Source organism: Acipenser ruthenus, chromosome 23 (assembly GCF_902713425.1).
Source record: "Acipenser ruthenus chromosome 23, fAciRut3.2 maternal haplotype, whole genome shotgun sequence".
NCBI lineage: Eukaryota > Metazoa > Chordata > Actinopteri > Acipenseriformes > Acipenseridae > Acipenser > Acipenser ruthenus.
The window spans coordinates 24,860,990-24,876,526 of NC_081211.1; the positions used below are offsets into that span (position 1 = coordinate 24,860,990).

At 38.3% G+C, this 15,537-nt stretch overlaps 1 protein-coding gene across 1 annotated transcript in view; it reads left to right on the forward strand.

Moving 5' to 3' along the window:
- LOC117973782 (serine/threonine-protein kinase 10-like) overlaps window positions 1–15,537 on the forward strand; it is a 40,758-nt gene that overhangs the window by 22,276 nt on the left and 2,945 nt on the right. Inside the window, exons 5-18 of the mRNA XM_058996926.1 lie at window positions 1,449–1,521; window positions 2,839–3,033; window positions 3,430–3,511; window positions 4,591–4,725; window positions 6,686–7,330; window positions 8,454–8,584; window positions 10,769–10,892; window positions 11,203–11,382; window positions 11,847–11,939; window positions 12,612–12,741; window positions 12,934–13,058; window positions 13,392–13,580; window positions 14,453–14,578; window positions 15,018–15,131. Of these exons, the coding sequence (XP_058852909.1) occupies window positions 1,449–1,521; window positions 2,839–3,033; window positions 3,430–3,511; window positions 4,591–4,725; window positions 6,686–7,330; window positions 8,454–8,584; window positions 10,769–10,892; window positions 11,203–11,382; window positions 11,847–11,939; window positions 12,612–12,741; window positions 12,934–13,058; window positions 13,392–13,580; window positions 14,453–14,578; window positions 15,018–15,131 (2,342 nt within the window). The remainder of the gene's footprint in view (window positions 1–1,448; window positions 1,522–2,838; window positions 3,034–3,429; window positions 3,512–4,590; window positions 4,726–6,685; window positions 7,331–8,453; window positions 8,585–10,768; window positions 10,893–11,202; window positions 11,383–11,846; window positions 11,940–12,611; window positions 12,742–12,933; window positions 13,059–13,391; window positions 13,581–14,452; window positions 14,579–15,017; window positions 15,132–15,537) is intronic.

Genomic DNA, 15,537 nt, shown 5'->3' on the forward strand with positions numbered 1-15,537 from the left:
ATGCCAACCAGAGTGGTTGATGGAAAGAAGAATATACATGAATAAAGTAAATCTCTCCTGGCAGGAAGCTGCCAATGTATTAAAAATGTCCTTTCAACAGTGTATTCCATTGCAGTCAAATGCATTGAAATGTGCCCTGAATTTGAACTATGGTGGAAGAAAATGTGCTTTTTTTTTCTTTTCAGTAGTTTGCTCAAGATGAAATGGCTAAGTTAAAAGGAGTACCTCCAAAAACTACGATTTAGGCCTACAGTTTTAACACCAGATAAAAGTAACCCATCCCCTCAGACTACTTAATTGAGGATTTGATGTTCAGATTCTCATTTCTGTACCCGTAAATACTGAAGTAAATAAAATAAAATGAAGTTAAAATGACTCATTTGAAGAGCTGCTGTTGTTCAGGAATGCATTCTTTAGTCAGTTGGGTAGCTGTGTGTTCTGTGTGAGTCATGCTCCAACAGTTTTTTCTTGTTTCACTTTTACCACCCCAAAAAATAGAAGACTGTTATAAATGTTCTGTGCAGAGTTTGGCAATAAAGGAAAACCACAAGCAGTGTAAGATCAGGGTGGTTCAGCTTTGTCCTTCCAGTAAAGAGATAGGCGGGGTTTTGGAATTCACTCACATGACCTTCAGATTAAACTGTAGAGGAAATGCATTTAATTATTATGCACCAATCATGTTGCTTCATTATTTTGATTATTTTCATCTCATCCATTGTACTTATTTTATCATTAATGCGGTAATCGCACTCTTCGATGCCGTAAACCCTTAAATGTATGAATGCTCTTGTCATCAAATTGTGTATTGTAAACCAAGACATTAACAAGGTAAAACTTGAATTGGAGCAGTGATAGTTGCATATGTTGGAGCCATATTAAGCAATCTTGTAAAATACAGGTCTAGTTTACAGAAAATAACACATTTCGAGTATTTCCCAGAAGATTTTGTTCCTTCTCTCATTGAGGATATCAATCAAGCGCACATTCCCATTCTATCTGTGTTCTGTCTGCTTCACCCTTGTTGCCAGCATTCCATTTAGTACCCCAGGGTTTATTGTTGACAAAATCCTGCTTGGAATTAATGCTTCTTATTTTCAATAGAAAGTGCTTCTAAGACTAACACAAAAAAAATTCCAGCTCTACAAAAAGCAATGTTTGGCTCCGTAAGGATTCTGTGTTTTTTGCATGACCAGTCAGGTGGACTTGGAGGCAGCCTGTATGGATATCTCCAGGGTTAGAAACTTGGTGTGAGTTGAATGCTTTCTTTAAATTGAATAATACATAAAACAAAAAGACGTTGGAGACATTCAGAGCCACTGGCTACAGAATTTGGCATTAGCCCAGGTAAAGGGGTATTGTGAGGCAGGGGTCAGTAGAGAAAAACAAAATAGCTGCCTTGGGCCCCAGATTGAATTGTTAATCTGTTCTATATTATTTATAATTGACAGCGGATTTCGGGGTGTCTGCAAAGAACACCAAAACTCTGCAGAGAAGAGACTCTTTCATTGGAACCCCTTACTGGTGAGTACTGTGCAAGATAGGCAACAGCCCCTTCTTAAGATATCGCAGACCAAAAAAGGTAGTAAGGTCAATTTGTTTAATGTAGCGTCACTACTCTAAATCCATACACAATTCTACATTTCAATAGCACCACGTCTCTCTTCAGTTGCTTTATGAAAATGCCACATGCCTTCTCTTCATTTCAGACTTCAATCACTTTGGCAATCCATAAATACCCTAACATAGTCTGGAATGTAAATGTCATTGCTGTCAGTCTGTGAGGACGTACAGGACATTGAACCTTGTCTAAATTGGAACTTTACAATGTGCAGGTTAATCATTGACCAATGGAATTAGTGGTCATTACCACTATCTGCACCACCCTTGAAACTATTATCTCTATAACATCTAACGGTACGGAAAATACTGTAGAGAAACTGTTTGTGAAGCATGGCTACAGCTTTTCAGATTTTGATCTGACTAGCTGCATTCTATTACAGTATTGATTTTCTCAGTCATATGTCATAGCATGATGTTTCATCAGATAGAGTCTTGTACATAATGATAGTGCAGTCTGTGAGAAACCGCTCCACACTCAACACAGCAGAACAGTTAACCTGTCCTGGTCTTGGGTATGCCTATATCATTTTTCTATTACTTTTTTTCCCCACCCTGAATCTATTTAATCTGTTATAGTACGGTTGTCTTTTTGCAAAGTTACTTGGTGATCAAAGAGTTCTTTTGAAGTTGAGCAAAAGCCCTTAAAATGAATAACGTGTATATACAGAAATCATAAAGTCCATTGCAGGTGGTTCCCATATGGACATCTTTCAGAACTGTAAAACGGTGTCTGTTTTAAATAAAACATCACACTGGAGTGTACATGGTATTGTCTTATAACATTTTCAAATACAGGAATGTAATTTAATTTGCCAGTACTGTACAGTGTAGGTCTTTTTATTTTTTTGTACAATGCAATACATTTTTTTTGTAATTTGCAGCTGGGAAGATTAAGATCTGAAGAACTGAATCCAGGTTTCCTGGGCCCTCTCTGTTCATAACATATTATATTCTCTGTAACTGGGGTTGTAAAGGGTTGCAGCTGGATTACAGCATTTTGAAGCCACTCTCCTTCTTTCTGCTTGAATACAGACGATCTAATAATCATGAATTTATCTGACAGTATTGCAGACATGGAAAATTCTCCCACCATTTGTCAACTTAAAGCCTTCAAACTGGGCTGACAGTAAAATATGTTTTTTTGATATGTGTGTTTCAAATAAATACAAACCTGACTCCAGTCTGGGTAACGCATAGAAATGTGCTGTTTGTTTCAAGGATGGCTCCAGAGGTAGTGATGTGCGAGACCATGAAGGACACCCCATATGATTACAAGGCTGATATCTGGTCTCTGGGAATCACGCTGATAGAGATGGCACAGATTGAGCCCCCGCATCACGAGCTGAACCCAATGAGGGTCCTGCTGAAGATCGCTAAATCAGATCCACCCTCTCTTGACGTGCCCTCAAAGTGGTAAGCTCTAGGAACCAAACCGAATGGGGACTTGAAAAAAGGAAATGAACACAAGTTCACTTGGAGTTTCGAACATATCCTCTGTACATAGCAAGGCAAGGAAACGGAAGAGAAAATTATTGAAAACAAAAATGTAAAAGTGGAGTCGCCTTTAGTAGTAGCTTACTGAGTTTATATTTTGATAACATGTGTAAAGGAAAGGAAAGGGTTTTTGCTTTTTGAGATCAAGTTATGTAAAATCAACAAAATAAATATCTTAAGCCCTTAAGCATAATTTTAAGAACTTTGCTAGTGCCGTCTAACAGATTAACCTTGGAATACAATGTGCCATTAAAGTCTCTTGCATTTGTTATGTTTCCCCTGGTTGAGTTTTCTGCCAATGATTATGTATTAAAGGACACCAGAGTTTAAGGATTTCCTTAAGAAGTCATTGGATAAGAACCCCGAGACCCGGCCAAGTGCAATGCAGCTACTGGAGGTAACGCAGCTTCAAAAGCCAGCTTTGATCATTATTTTCTCTTAAACAGTCTGTTATCACTTGATATTTTCCCATTTTTAGAACGGTTTCAAATATCATCAGGATGTGATCTGCTTATCACATCAATCCTTCCTTTTATAATTACAGACCCGATTTGGGTATGTATAAACTGGCCCCATTAGTAAAGAAGGTGGTGTCTGTTCCTCATGTCAAATTATCCTGCTGAAGTACAGTAATTAACTTCAAATGATATGGAATAGTAAAGACCAAACCTACTCTAAGGTAAACGAGTCCTGTTTTGTGGGTACATCTGTTTGTCTCATCAGTATACTGATGTCAAGGTCACATTCTGTTCGCACATTCTGTTCTCTTTCCTGTGGGCTCAGTATTGAAAGATAAAGAACGAGTCTTTTAAATTGCATGCATGCTGTTCATCCTCCTGAGCAAAGCTGTAATTTGCCATTACGTTAATCAGCGTTGTTCTGTAAGCTGTTTTATATAATGTTTTTATATAGCTGTTTTATTTAATGCAAAGATAGATCTTATTTGCAATATAATGTGAATACTAGCTATTGAAAGCATAGAACAAACCCTGTATTTTTGCTGAGCTGGAAAGCAAGCTTTTGGTAGAATGCCAAAAGTTGAATTGCTGTAAGTGATAGCAGAGTTACGGAAATACTGCAGGCAGCATGCAGGGAAAAATCCCTACTGAGGAAGCTTTGTGGATTCCAACAGGATTTCCTGAAGGAAGCTGTTTGTACAGGGTCAGGAGAGATTTGCAGCTTGTGTAATTTAAATGAACAGCCTTTTATACAAAGCAAGCTACCACATAGCGTACCTCATAGAACCACCATGTTTAATTAAATTGACAATAACAAAATGCAGTTGATTATCTTTTTAATAATACATGATAAATACTGATAATAAAACACTTTTCACTCCAATAAGCAGAGGATCCTATTTCACATTTCAAAAGTCATATTCTAAGCTAATTGGCAGTCCGCTCGTTATGGTAAACCGTGTATGAATTTCACGGACAGTACCACTTTTTAATTTTTTTTTTTCTTTGGCCCTGGCAGCACCCCTTTGTTTGCAAAGTCAACTCAAACAAGCCGGTGAGGGAGCTGGTTGCCGAGGCAAAGGCTGAAGTGATGGAGGAAATAGAGGACAACAGGGAGGAAGGAGAAGACGATGATGCAGCAGAAGTGACAGCTGTAAGTCTTCAACGTCTTGTTTTCATTTCTTAGAAACTGAAGACCTGTAAACCCTTTAACACTTCCAATCTGACAATTATTTATTTATGTTTTATTGTTGTTGGCTCCTAAAGAAAGGTGTTATCTTGTTTATGTAAAATGTCTTTTATAGCCCTGATAACATACCACCAACACATGAACGAAACTGGAAAAGGGAAGGGAGATTTTTTTTATATTCCAGGTATACAATACAGGGATTTCATGGTTAAGGTCCATTTACTCCAAAAGAGTGTGGTACATACTATAGTGCAAATGTATGTAAAACAGCAACAGTCTTATGCAGCCATGTGCATGGAAATAGTTGCTGCTTTTTATTGTTGTTGAATTCAAACAAATATGAGCCAATGGAAAGTGTCAGTGTAGTGGTGCTGTAAACATCTGGGAGTCTTTTGTGTTTTGCATGTTTTGTTTGGTGTGTTTCCATCCCTTCTGCCTGCTTTTAGACCTGTCTTAATCAGTTACAGAGTAGGTGCAGATTCAGTAGAGAAGAGAGTGGAAACTCAGCTGGTCTAAAGTAATCCAGCAGTGTTTACACTAGCAGGCCAGTCACACCTGTATGGGAGCACAGCTGAAATGTAGTAACCGCTCAGAGGATTGGAAGCTGTAGCAAGGTTTCACAGCAGTGGTGGTTACATTAGTGTGCTGTGTCAGTATGCAAGCTGAAGGAACAGGGAAAAAGAAAATAGGTCAGCTGCCAGGCTATATAGGCTATGTAACATCAAGCATGATTTTTAATTATTCTACCTTTTATGTTACAGTAGCCCATTGCCATCAGCACAATGAAATAAAGTTAAAAAATCTCCTCTAGCCCAAGACCTATATTTGGACTAGTCTTGTGCCATCTGCAGTCTGATCCATAGGTTTTTATGTGCACATTTTGCACATGGTGGTTTTGAAAGGCTGGTATAGAGAAGAGGTTATCTTCTACAGCTAGTTTTAGTTTTTGTTTTGCTTCCAATGAAAATGAACAGGACTGATTCAAAGTGAAATGAGAAGTTAACAATTCAGTGTAAATCAGAGGTAGGGTTAAATTTTTATAAAAACAAATATAATGGTTTTAGGCCATTGAAATGATTAACACAATGCTTGTGAAGCAAGTCATGTATGTGTTTCTTATTATCTACTGTACTTCCTTGCCTGGAACAACACATTTGATGTTAATAGCTTTTCATCATACCAGACAGTCCATGATCGAAACGTTTGGCAAAAAGGGCCTAAAAAGGTTTCTGCTTACTCTATAGAATATGAATGGCTGTATAGATAATATAGAGACAGTTCTGACTGCAGAAATACAGAAGGATGTTTGTCAAGATTCAGTAGCATTAGGTTTAAGCTGGTAGATTTCTGGACTCCTTCCCGGGGTCATTCGGGTGAGAATTAGAGCCCAGGCTGACATTTTGAACAGTTTCAGCTTTGTGTCCTGTTGGAGGTTTCTTTTCTGAGTTCTGTGCTTTGGCAGCACTGTCCATCTTTACTGTAGACTGAGATGCCGGCATGTTCATACTCATAAAAGCCTAAAATATAACATTTGGTTCTTATCTGTGAACTGCTATGTAATAATATATAGTTAAACACTTGCCTGTCATGCATGTAATTACAGTTTATACACTTGCTGTGAGGCAAAATTGTATAAAATAACAATTTTATTATTTTAATTGTTATAATTCTAATAGTACAATCTTTACATTTTTACTATCAAGTTATTGAACACTTAAAGTAACTTCCAAGTGAAAAATATTATGAATTTCAGTAGAGTGTGCTTGAGATATAGTGGTAAGTTATTGCTGGTTAGATAATTAAGGTATGCCCAATTATCGCCCTTACTGATAATGATGATCTCTGTGATCTTTTTAAGATACAAGGTAACATATTATATCATCCAACTTAAATTATTAACATGTGAATACTGTTTATTCTTCAGCCACCAGGTACAGATGCTAAAGATCCTTCTGAAACAAGCCAGAACAGTTTTGAAGGCGAGCAGCCAACGGAGCCCACGCAGACTAAAGAAGTCGACTGTATCAAGACCCCCAACCCACCTCTACCCAAGGACCAGTCGGATAAACTCAGCGACAAGATTTCCGATGAAGGAATTTGCAGCAGCGACACGGACAAAACTGAGAGCGAAAAGTCTCTAAAGATAAGCTGCTCTGATTCCGGAACTGAAGATGGCAAAAGTACCCCGACTCTGGAGGAGGAAGAGAAACCCAAATCAGGGACAGAGGCTGAGCCCCCAGCGCCTGCAGAACCGTCAAAGACTACCCAGGAGCCCCTGCCTGAGATCGACTACAACACTGTGAGCCCGTCGGCACCCGCAGTACCTGTGATACAGCTCGCAACTGTCATCAAACCCGATGTAGAAATGAACGAAAGTGCGGGAAAAGATCAAACACACCAGAAATCGCTGGAGGCAGAACCCATGGACTCTTCAACACCAGTGGCCAATGACAAATCGAAACGATATTCCGACTATGGCAGCGTGTCCGCCTCCGACAGCATGGATCTGATCCTTAACCTGTCCGGAGATCTTTCTCTGAACAAGGAGACTGGATCAATATCGATGCGGGTGAGCTGCTTATCATTCTTCGGTTTTGAAAGAGCTCCATCTGAAAGTAGTGTGTGACTGTCGAGGTCTGTATAAGGTTATTTTAGGCTACAAAACAATCCCTTCCTCCCCAGCTAAGACCAATGTGGAGTGTCACAGAAAGTGGAAATGTAGGAAATCTCAGAAAGATGAGCGTTTAGTATTGTAATGGCCTTTTCCCTTTTCAGTATCGGGCTTTTCTGAAATCCAGTTATTTACAATAACAGACTTTTTCCAGTGCTGATTTGTCGTTTTCTTTGTTTTTTTAAATAGTAATTCAGAGTTAATTCTGAATTAAGCATTGACTTGGTCAAGTGTTTCTTTGTCCTGGCCACTATTCAGTATTGTTATCACTTTTGTATACAGTCATTGTGATGGACCAGTTCTAGCAGTTTATAGACTGGCGTCACCAGCCTTTTTCTGTCATGTTTTTCAGTTGTTTAATGCTGATCATTTTTTCTGGACTAGAGGTTGTTCTCTGTTGTTAATCCATTTGACCAGATGAAATCAACACTAGGCTTGATAGAGTCAAGGTTGTTTGGCTGCTGAACAGATTAGGGTAAAGGTAGAAAGAAACATGAAAAAAAGAACATTTTGGGATGCTTCAGGAATATTATGTGAAAGGAAAAGATGTTGGCGTTGTTATTGACTTTTAAAAAAAATATTATTATTATTATTATTATTATTATTATTATTATTATTATTATTATTATTATTATTAATTTCAGAATATTAAAGTTGCATATTTGTTTCATGTTCAAGAACAATTAAAACAAATACACAGTAGGTCATTGTACTTAGTCAGAGCAAGAACCTGTAACTCGTATTTCAATCATGTCCCACCCCAGTAGAAGTGGGGCTTCCGGTAAGTTATTGTATGATGAGGTAAGTCATAAATGCATTGTGAATCAATTCATGTTGTTCTCCGATAATCTAAATAATATACATTAAAGACGTACATTATTGGTATGTCTGGTAACCTATTGTCTTTGCTAATAAAGTATTCTGAGGGAAAACAGAAATGCATGAATGTGCAGTAAATGTGTCTAAAAATGTTTAAACATTGAGTTTTATACCCTTTTTTTTTGCTGTGCTTGAATTGTAGGACTCAAAGTTTTGCAGCAAGACCCTGAAACGGACCAGGAAGTTTGTTGTGGATGGGGTGGAGGTCAGTGTAACCACCTCCAAGATCATTGGAGACGATGAAAAGAAAGATGAGGAGATGAGATTCCTGAGGCAAGTCAAAGCACTTCCTGAATTCCAGTTTGCATCTGATACTCATGTCTTAATGATGATCTCTGCACTTACTTTACAAACTCCCAAGTGGTCAGCACTGACCGTTTCAGAGAGACACACACACACCTTAATGGAAGCAGATACTGTATGTTAGGCTTTATTTAAAAAGAAGCTAGTTTAAAAGTGTGCAGCTGGTGACCAGATAGGGATTTGGCATCTGAAAACGAACACCAATCCTGAACGTTTATCTATGTAATTCTCGCTGGATAAACCGCTTAAACAGCCTCATACCCTAAATGCTATTTCTACACAGGGATACGTGATTCGGTACAGATTAGAAATGCACTTATTTTTATGAATTCAGTGTAAACATGACCTGTAATATACCTCAGATTTGATCCCATTACATGTGCCAAATGTTTTTAAATGGATATTCAACATTCAGTTGAAATCGTTTTAAAAACCGTGTACTGCTATTGTAAATATTTTTGATAGGAAACCTGATATTCTAGTAAGACAATGGGCATGCATTTCAGATACTTTGGACCATTCATATACTACACGTAGGTTCTAAGTTCAAAATCTGAATGACTTCATAAGTGTATCAAATTTCTTATACACATGGTATCGAAAGCGCTGCTCGAGGTATATTTAAGAAAAAACAAGAATTCAGCTCACTACGCCTGTTGATTTTTCCATAGCATTGGCAAAGGAAATATTTTGCTCTATACTGTAGCATACAATGCTGAATTGCCACATATGCTTCACTGAGGAAGCTGGTGCAATAACAGTTGCTTCACTCTCAGTTGTATCATAATAAAAGGTTATACAGGCAGTGGTTCCTCATTATTTCACTCTGACTCTCGCATCAAAAAATCACTAAATGCTGAAAACCATGAATTACTTAACAGCCGTGACACAGGTGTGAATTATCAAATCATGAAATAAAGAATTAAAAACATTCTATGTTTAAAATGTTTTGTAGTAGTGTCGTTTCTTCTGGTTTCATGCTACACTACCTATTTTATTATTTTTTAACTCCTTGTTGTAATCCTCGTCTCTAGTGTAAAGTTAGCAGACGCGGTATATATTTTGTTAAAACAATTAGCTAACATCGGTTTGCACTAGCAACATTTTCGTTTAATGAGACAGTTTTAAGAGATTTTGTTTCTATGAGTATTTTAAATCGATAGGGAAATTAAGTCTGGTTTTACAATCCATTTAAAACAACGTGCTGTTCTTGTGTGTTAAGGAAGAAAAAAAAAACCCTATCAACAGCATTGCTTGTTCTGCCCTTGCAGTCTGTGTGCTGCTGATTTTATATCTCTACTGCCACCTTGTGGCAACAGTTAAACAAAATCTGTTATTTTCCAACTTCAGTCCATACCTTCTGTGGATGACATCCTAGTTTATTCAGCTTTGAAAAAAAAAAAAAAATATATATATATATATATATATATATATATATATATATATATATATACACAAGCCTATCACTAATGGGGGGGGGGGAAGTTTAGCTGACCAGATAGTAGCAACTACCCCAAGACGCAGCTTCAGTAGTTTTCTGCTCATTGAACATGCTGCACGTTTTAAACATCACATTTGCTGCATTTCTGACTGGACTTGCTTCTACTTGAGATTACGGATTGCCCTTGCAATCTTTTCAAACTAAAAACCTCAAACTGGATACCTCAAAAGAGCTGTATTGTGGAACTCCGGAGACATCTGTTGGACAGTCCGTACCTATAGTTATATCTTGCATTATAAACTTCTGCTAAATTAATTGAGAACCAAGGAGTCCTCTAATGCTCATGCCCATGGTTTGGGTGTAAGGTTGAATGGGGGAGTCCTCTAATGCTCGTGCCCATGGTTTGGGTGTAAGGTTGAATGGGGGAGTCCTCTAATGCTTGTGCCCATGGTTTGGGTGTAAGGTTGAATGAGGGAGTCCTCTAATGCTCGTGCCCATGGTTTGGGTGTAAGGTTGAATGAGGGAGTCCTCTAATGCTTGTGCCCATGGTTTGGGTGTAAGGTTGAATGAGGGAGTCCTCTAATGCTCGTGCCCATGGTTTGGGTATAAGGCTGAATGAGGGAGTCCTCTAATGCTCATGCCCATGGTTTGGGTATAAGGCTGAATGGGGGAGTGCTCTAATGCTCTTCCCTGTGGTGTGCCTCTTTCCTCAGGCGGCAGGAGTTACGGGATCTGCGTCTGTTACAGAAGGAGGAGCACCGGGCCCAGACTCAGCTCAACACCAAGCTGATACACCAGAGGGAGCAGATGTTCCGCCGCTTCGACCAGGAAATGAATGTAAGTTCAGGCTGAAATCCATACAGCGTGAAACATCGGCTGGAGCACAGATTATGGCTCCCGGTAGACACTTTGCGATATCATTTTGTAATTTCTTTGATTACATGATAAATAAAATATCTAAATTTATGTTCATATAGTTTTTGTTATTATATATATATATATATTTTATTATGTCTCAATCCTAAAATTCTAGGTGATGCAAAACCTTTGGCCATAGCTGTGGAGTAGAGGCGGTGGTTCACTCTTCATAACTTCATAAAGGTTATGCACAATTGTGTTCACAACATGTTGTTTTGTTTGCTTGCAGGCAAAGAAGAAGTTCTATGACACAGAGCTGGAGAATCTGGAAAGGCAGCAGAAGCAGATGGTTGAGAAGATGGAGCAGGATCACGTGACCCGCCTGCGCGACGAGTGCAAGAAGATCCGGGCAGAACAAGAACGCGAGTCTAGCAAGTTTCAGGAGAAGCTCAAGCAGAAGAAGAAAGAGGTAACACTGGATTCAAAATGAGAGATGGAGCAGAAGAATTCATCTGAACCGGGTACCCTGTAATAAAAGATGAATACTGATTTGTTTTGCTCTATATTACAGGGCTTGGCGTTTTACAGATCTTATAATTATTCCCCATGAATCCTCACCTTCACCTACCCGTCTTAACTTTTTCAATCTGCAGTGTCCATACTTTGTTAGTCCTAGATTACTGCAAAACTAGCTGTGTCTGCCAATTGTTCAGGACATACAGGATTTGTATTATTAAATTTTCTTGAAATCTAATGAGAGGAAAAAAACTAAGTGTGTTTGTATATATATATATATATATATATATATATATATATATATATATATATATATATATATATATATATGTGTGTGTGTGTGTATTATTATTATTATTATTATTATTATTATTATTATTATTATTATTATTATTATTATTATTATTATTCTTACAGATTAAAAGTGAAGTTGAGAAAATGCCCAGACAGCAACGAAAGGAAACCATGAAACAGAAGATGAATGACTTTGCACAGTCAAAGCAGACACAGGTAAATGAAAGTGAAGTAAACTAAAGCTTAAAGTAAAGTGTTCTGTGAGCAAGTGACTTGACTAGAATTACATTGGCTTACATACATTTATTTGTCAGGATTTGTGTGTAGATCTGCCTAAAGCAGACCTTCCTTGACGTCAGTTTATCCTGTTACAAATCCATATGAGTTTCCATTGCAGAACTATGGCAGGCTACATATCCCAACGTTCACCCACTGAATGCAGCAGTACTCTGTCAGCCCTCAAACAGACATTTATGGTTAATGCATGCCCACAGATCTGTGTGTGACAAGCATTTTCAAACATGGAACAGGCAGAACTGAATGAAGCTTTCTTCTGGCCCCAGGGATATTGTAACTGAGTAAACAGGTTCATTGTGTCCTTCAGGCTTTCTCACACTGCAAACACACCTAGTCCTTAAAGCAGCAGATGCACAAGACGGGTGGAGAAAAACAAAGGATTGTGTTTGTTTAAAGTACTCAGAATGGTTCAAGATTTTTTTTTTTTATTTTTTTTTTTTATTTCACTGATTTACCAACAGCAAATTTTGTGTTGATCTGCATATGTATGTATTTCAAATAAAGTAAAGCCTTTCCTTTTCCATAGTCATGTCATTTAAAGGTCCTTCTCTGTTGATTGACCCCATTCTTTGTTTGTCATCTTGCTTACAGGAACAGGACTTTTTGGCTGCCCAGAAGGACTATTTGGATAGTACCCTGAAGAGGATCATTGCCGAAAATAAACGAGAGATCTCAGAATTAGAGCGCGAGTGTCTCAACAAAAAGCAGCAGATGATGAGAGGCGAGTTGTGATTTAGTTTTTAGGTTTTCTGTATTTTGCTCACCAGTAGCTTAATGGTTTTAACATTTTGTCCCAATATAGTATGGTACAGTTGCATCTAACAGGTAATGTTGCGGTCAATGCTTCTATCGTAGTGCCTGCAAGGATCCAACTGAGCTAGATAAATTAGATAAGAAAAATCTTTAATTTCAGAGCGGGAAGCAACGATCTGGGAGCAAGAAGAACACAACTTGCAGGAGAAGCACCAGCTAATGAAACAGCAACTCAAAGACCAGTACTTCCTGCAGAGACACCAGCTTCTCAAGAAGCATGACAAGGTAGAACACTCCAGACCGCTCTGTTAAGACTTAGATTGAAAGGCAGAGGGATCTATTCCGTAGTGAATGAGAACACTGTCTTATCACTTAATGGCAGCTGAATGCATGCTTTCTCACTGTAATGTGTTTCATGCAAACACAAAAAGCGACAAAAAATACATTTTGTTATGCTGCTTCATTAGCCATTTTTTATGTATAAGCAAACACTTTTAAAAAAAAAAATTTTGTTAGGGTTTATTTAACCTCTGATTTTCATTTTGTTATCGATGAGATGTTTAGTCAGTGTGGCTGAGTGATCATTTCCTGTCCTCTCGTTGCATGTATCGTTTTTAGGAGCAGGAACAGATGCAGCACTATAACCAGAGGATGATTGAGCAGCTGAAGGGTCGACAGCAGCAGGAGAAAGGAAGGCTGCCGAAGATCCAGAGGAGTGAAGGGAAGACCAGAATGATGATGTATAAGAAGAGTTTGAGGATTACCTCGACAGGGAGTCCAGCAGAGGACAGAGAGAAGATCAAACAGGTATATCAGCCAAATCTGTTTCATGTGCTCGAGTGTAATGTCATTTGCCTATCCTTGTGCCAAATTAACCCTCCTCTGCCATGGCTGTAAATACAAAAATTAGTGAGTTACCATAAAGTACATCCATCATATTCGCATGTGCCTCTGTGTACCCTCCAGATTCTGATACTGTCAATAACCTGTGCTAGACCTGTCCTAGGTAAGCGGTTCTTTAGAGGTAAAACTCTAAAGTGGGACACGCCTACATACAGCAACCTCCACTATATCCCTTCTGCTGGGGAAATGCATGATAAAAACAATACAGTAAAACCTGTCTAATCCAGCCCCTGTGCACGAGCCAGAATCCCGCATGCAGTTACAGTACCAACAAGTGAACGTCTTTCTCTGGGAATGGGTTAAACAGCCTCATGCTAGCAACTGGTAAAGATTTTGTTGAGACATTGTTGTGTTTAAAGTCTGCTAAAGGATTTATTGTATTTATTAGAACTTGTATGTACAGTAATTTTTTTTTTATATATATATTTTTTGGCATATTACCTTTCTTTTTTTGGTTACATTTTTTACAGTAACTCTGTAATCCAGCACACTCTAATCTGGCTCAATGTTCTTCTGGTCCCAAGCGATGTCGAATTGTACAGGTTTTACTGTACCAGTTTTAAGGGGTTTTCATGTATTGTCTGTGGTTTATTGTTCACCTAAAGGGCTCTTTACAGTGGGTATATTAATACAAGTTAGTAAGAAGGATTGTATGAGTTCTGCAAAGATGCAACCGTTTTGTCCTGTAAACATCTTATGTTTTATTGTTATACTATTTTATTCTACTTTTTTTAATATATAAGCAATTTAACCATCAAGTCCTTTTGAAATCACAGTTTGCACAGCAGGAGGAGAAGAGGCAGAAGGCAGAGAGGCTACACCAGCAGCAGAAGCATGAGAATGTGATGAGAGACATGATGGGCCAGTGTGACAGCAACCTCTGGGAGCTCCAGCAGCTACAGGTGAGCACAGACCCCATCCGCTTCCCAGCACGACCTGAGCAGAAACTGAATGCAAGGCATCCGGGCTAGTCAGGAATACATTCTCTCTTGAGATGCATGCTTTTGAAAGGCATCTTTCTCTGATGGCAAACCTTTTTTTTTTTTACAGCTCTTTATGCATTTGCAAAACATTACAATCCAGTTTGTATTCTCTTGAGCTGGCTGTCCATAAATACAGAATTGCATGTTTTAAATAGCTTGCCCAGGCCAACGTTTGTTGCATCTCATCCTAAACCCTATGTTGAATGCCATGATAGACAAACATGACTAAAAGCTAACTGAAGGTAATTTGTTTATTCAGGTGGTTGTGGTATCTTTTAATGCAGTATTTTGTGGTTTTTTGTAAGCCGTCCTATACAAACTGCCTTTCTGAAATTCGTATTTCTATTTTAACATACAGAATGAGAAATGCCATCTTCTTATTGAACATGAGACCCAGAAACTGAAAGCACTGGATGAGGAACACAATCAGCAGCTAAAGGACTGGCGAGACCAGCTCAGACCCAGGAAGAAGGTAAAATAATTCATGTGCTGCTCAATATGAAATATCAGGCATAGCTGTATTAAATGTAGACCGTCAAGTCCATGCTTTTTTAATAAGCGCTGTGACGTTCTCACACTGCTTTTTATTTTTACTTGCTGTGAACATGGCAGGCTGCTTGTTTTGAAAAGGTGGTCGTTACAGATGCAGAAATAGCAAACATGTCTGGTTTTTAAGACAGTCTTATTTTGGTGGCTTCGAGTAGGTCTGTTTTTTTGGGAATTTGGTTTACAGTATAATAAACAGCAGGTATTATGAAAGGTTGTTAGTCTGCCTGGAATACACGAATGAGGCACAGTATCAAAATCTTTATGCATTTTCTAGATGCAGATTTCATTGTTGAAATTATTTTTGTAACACACACACACACACCACAAAA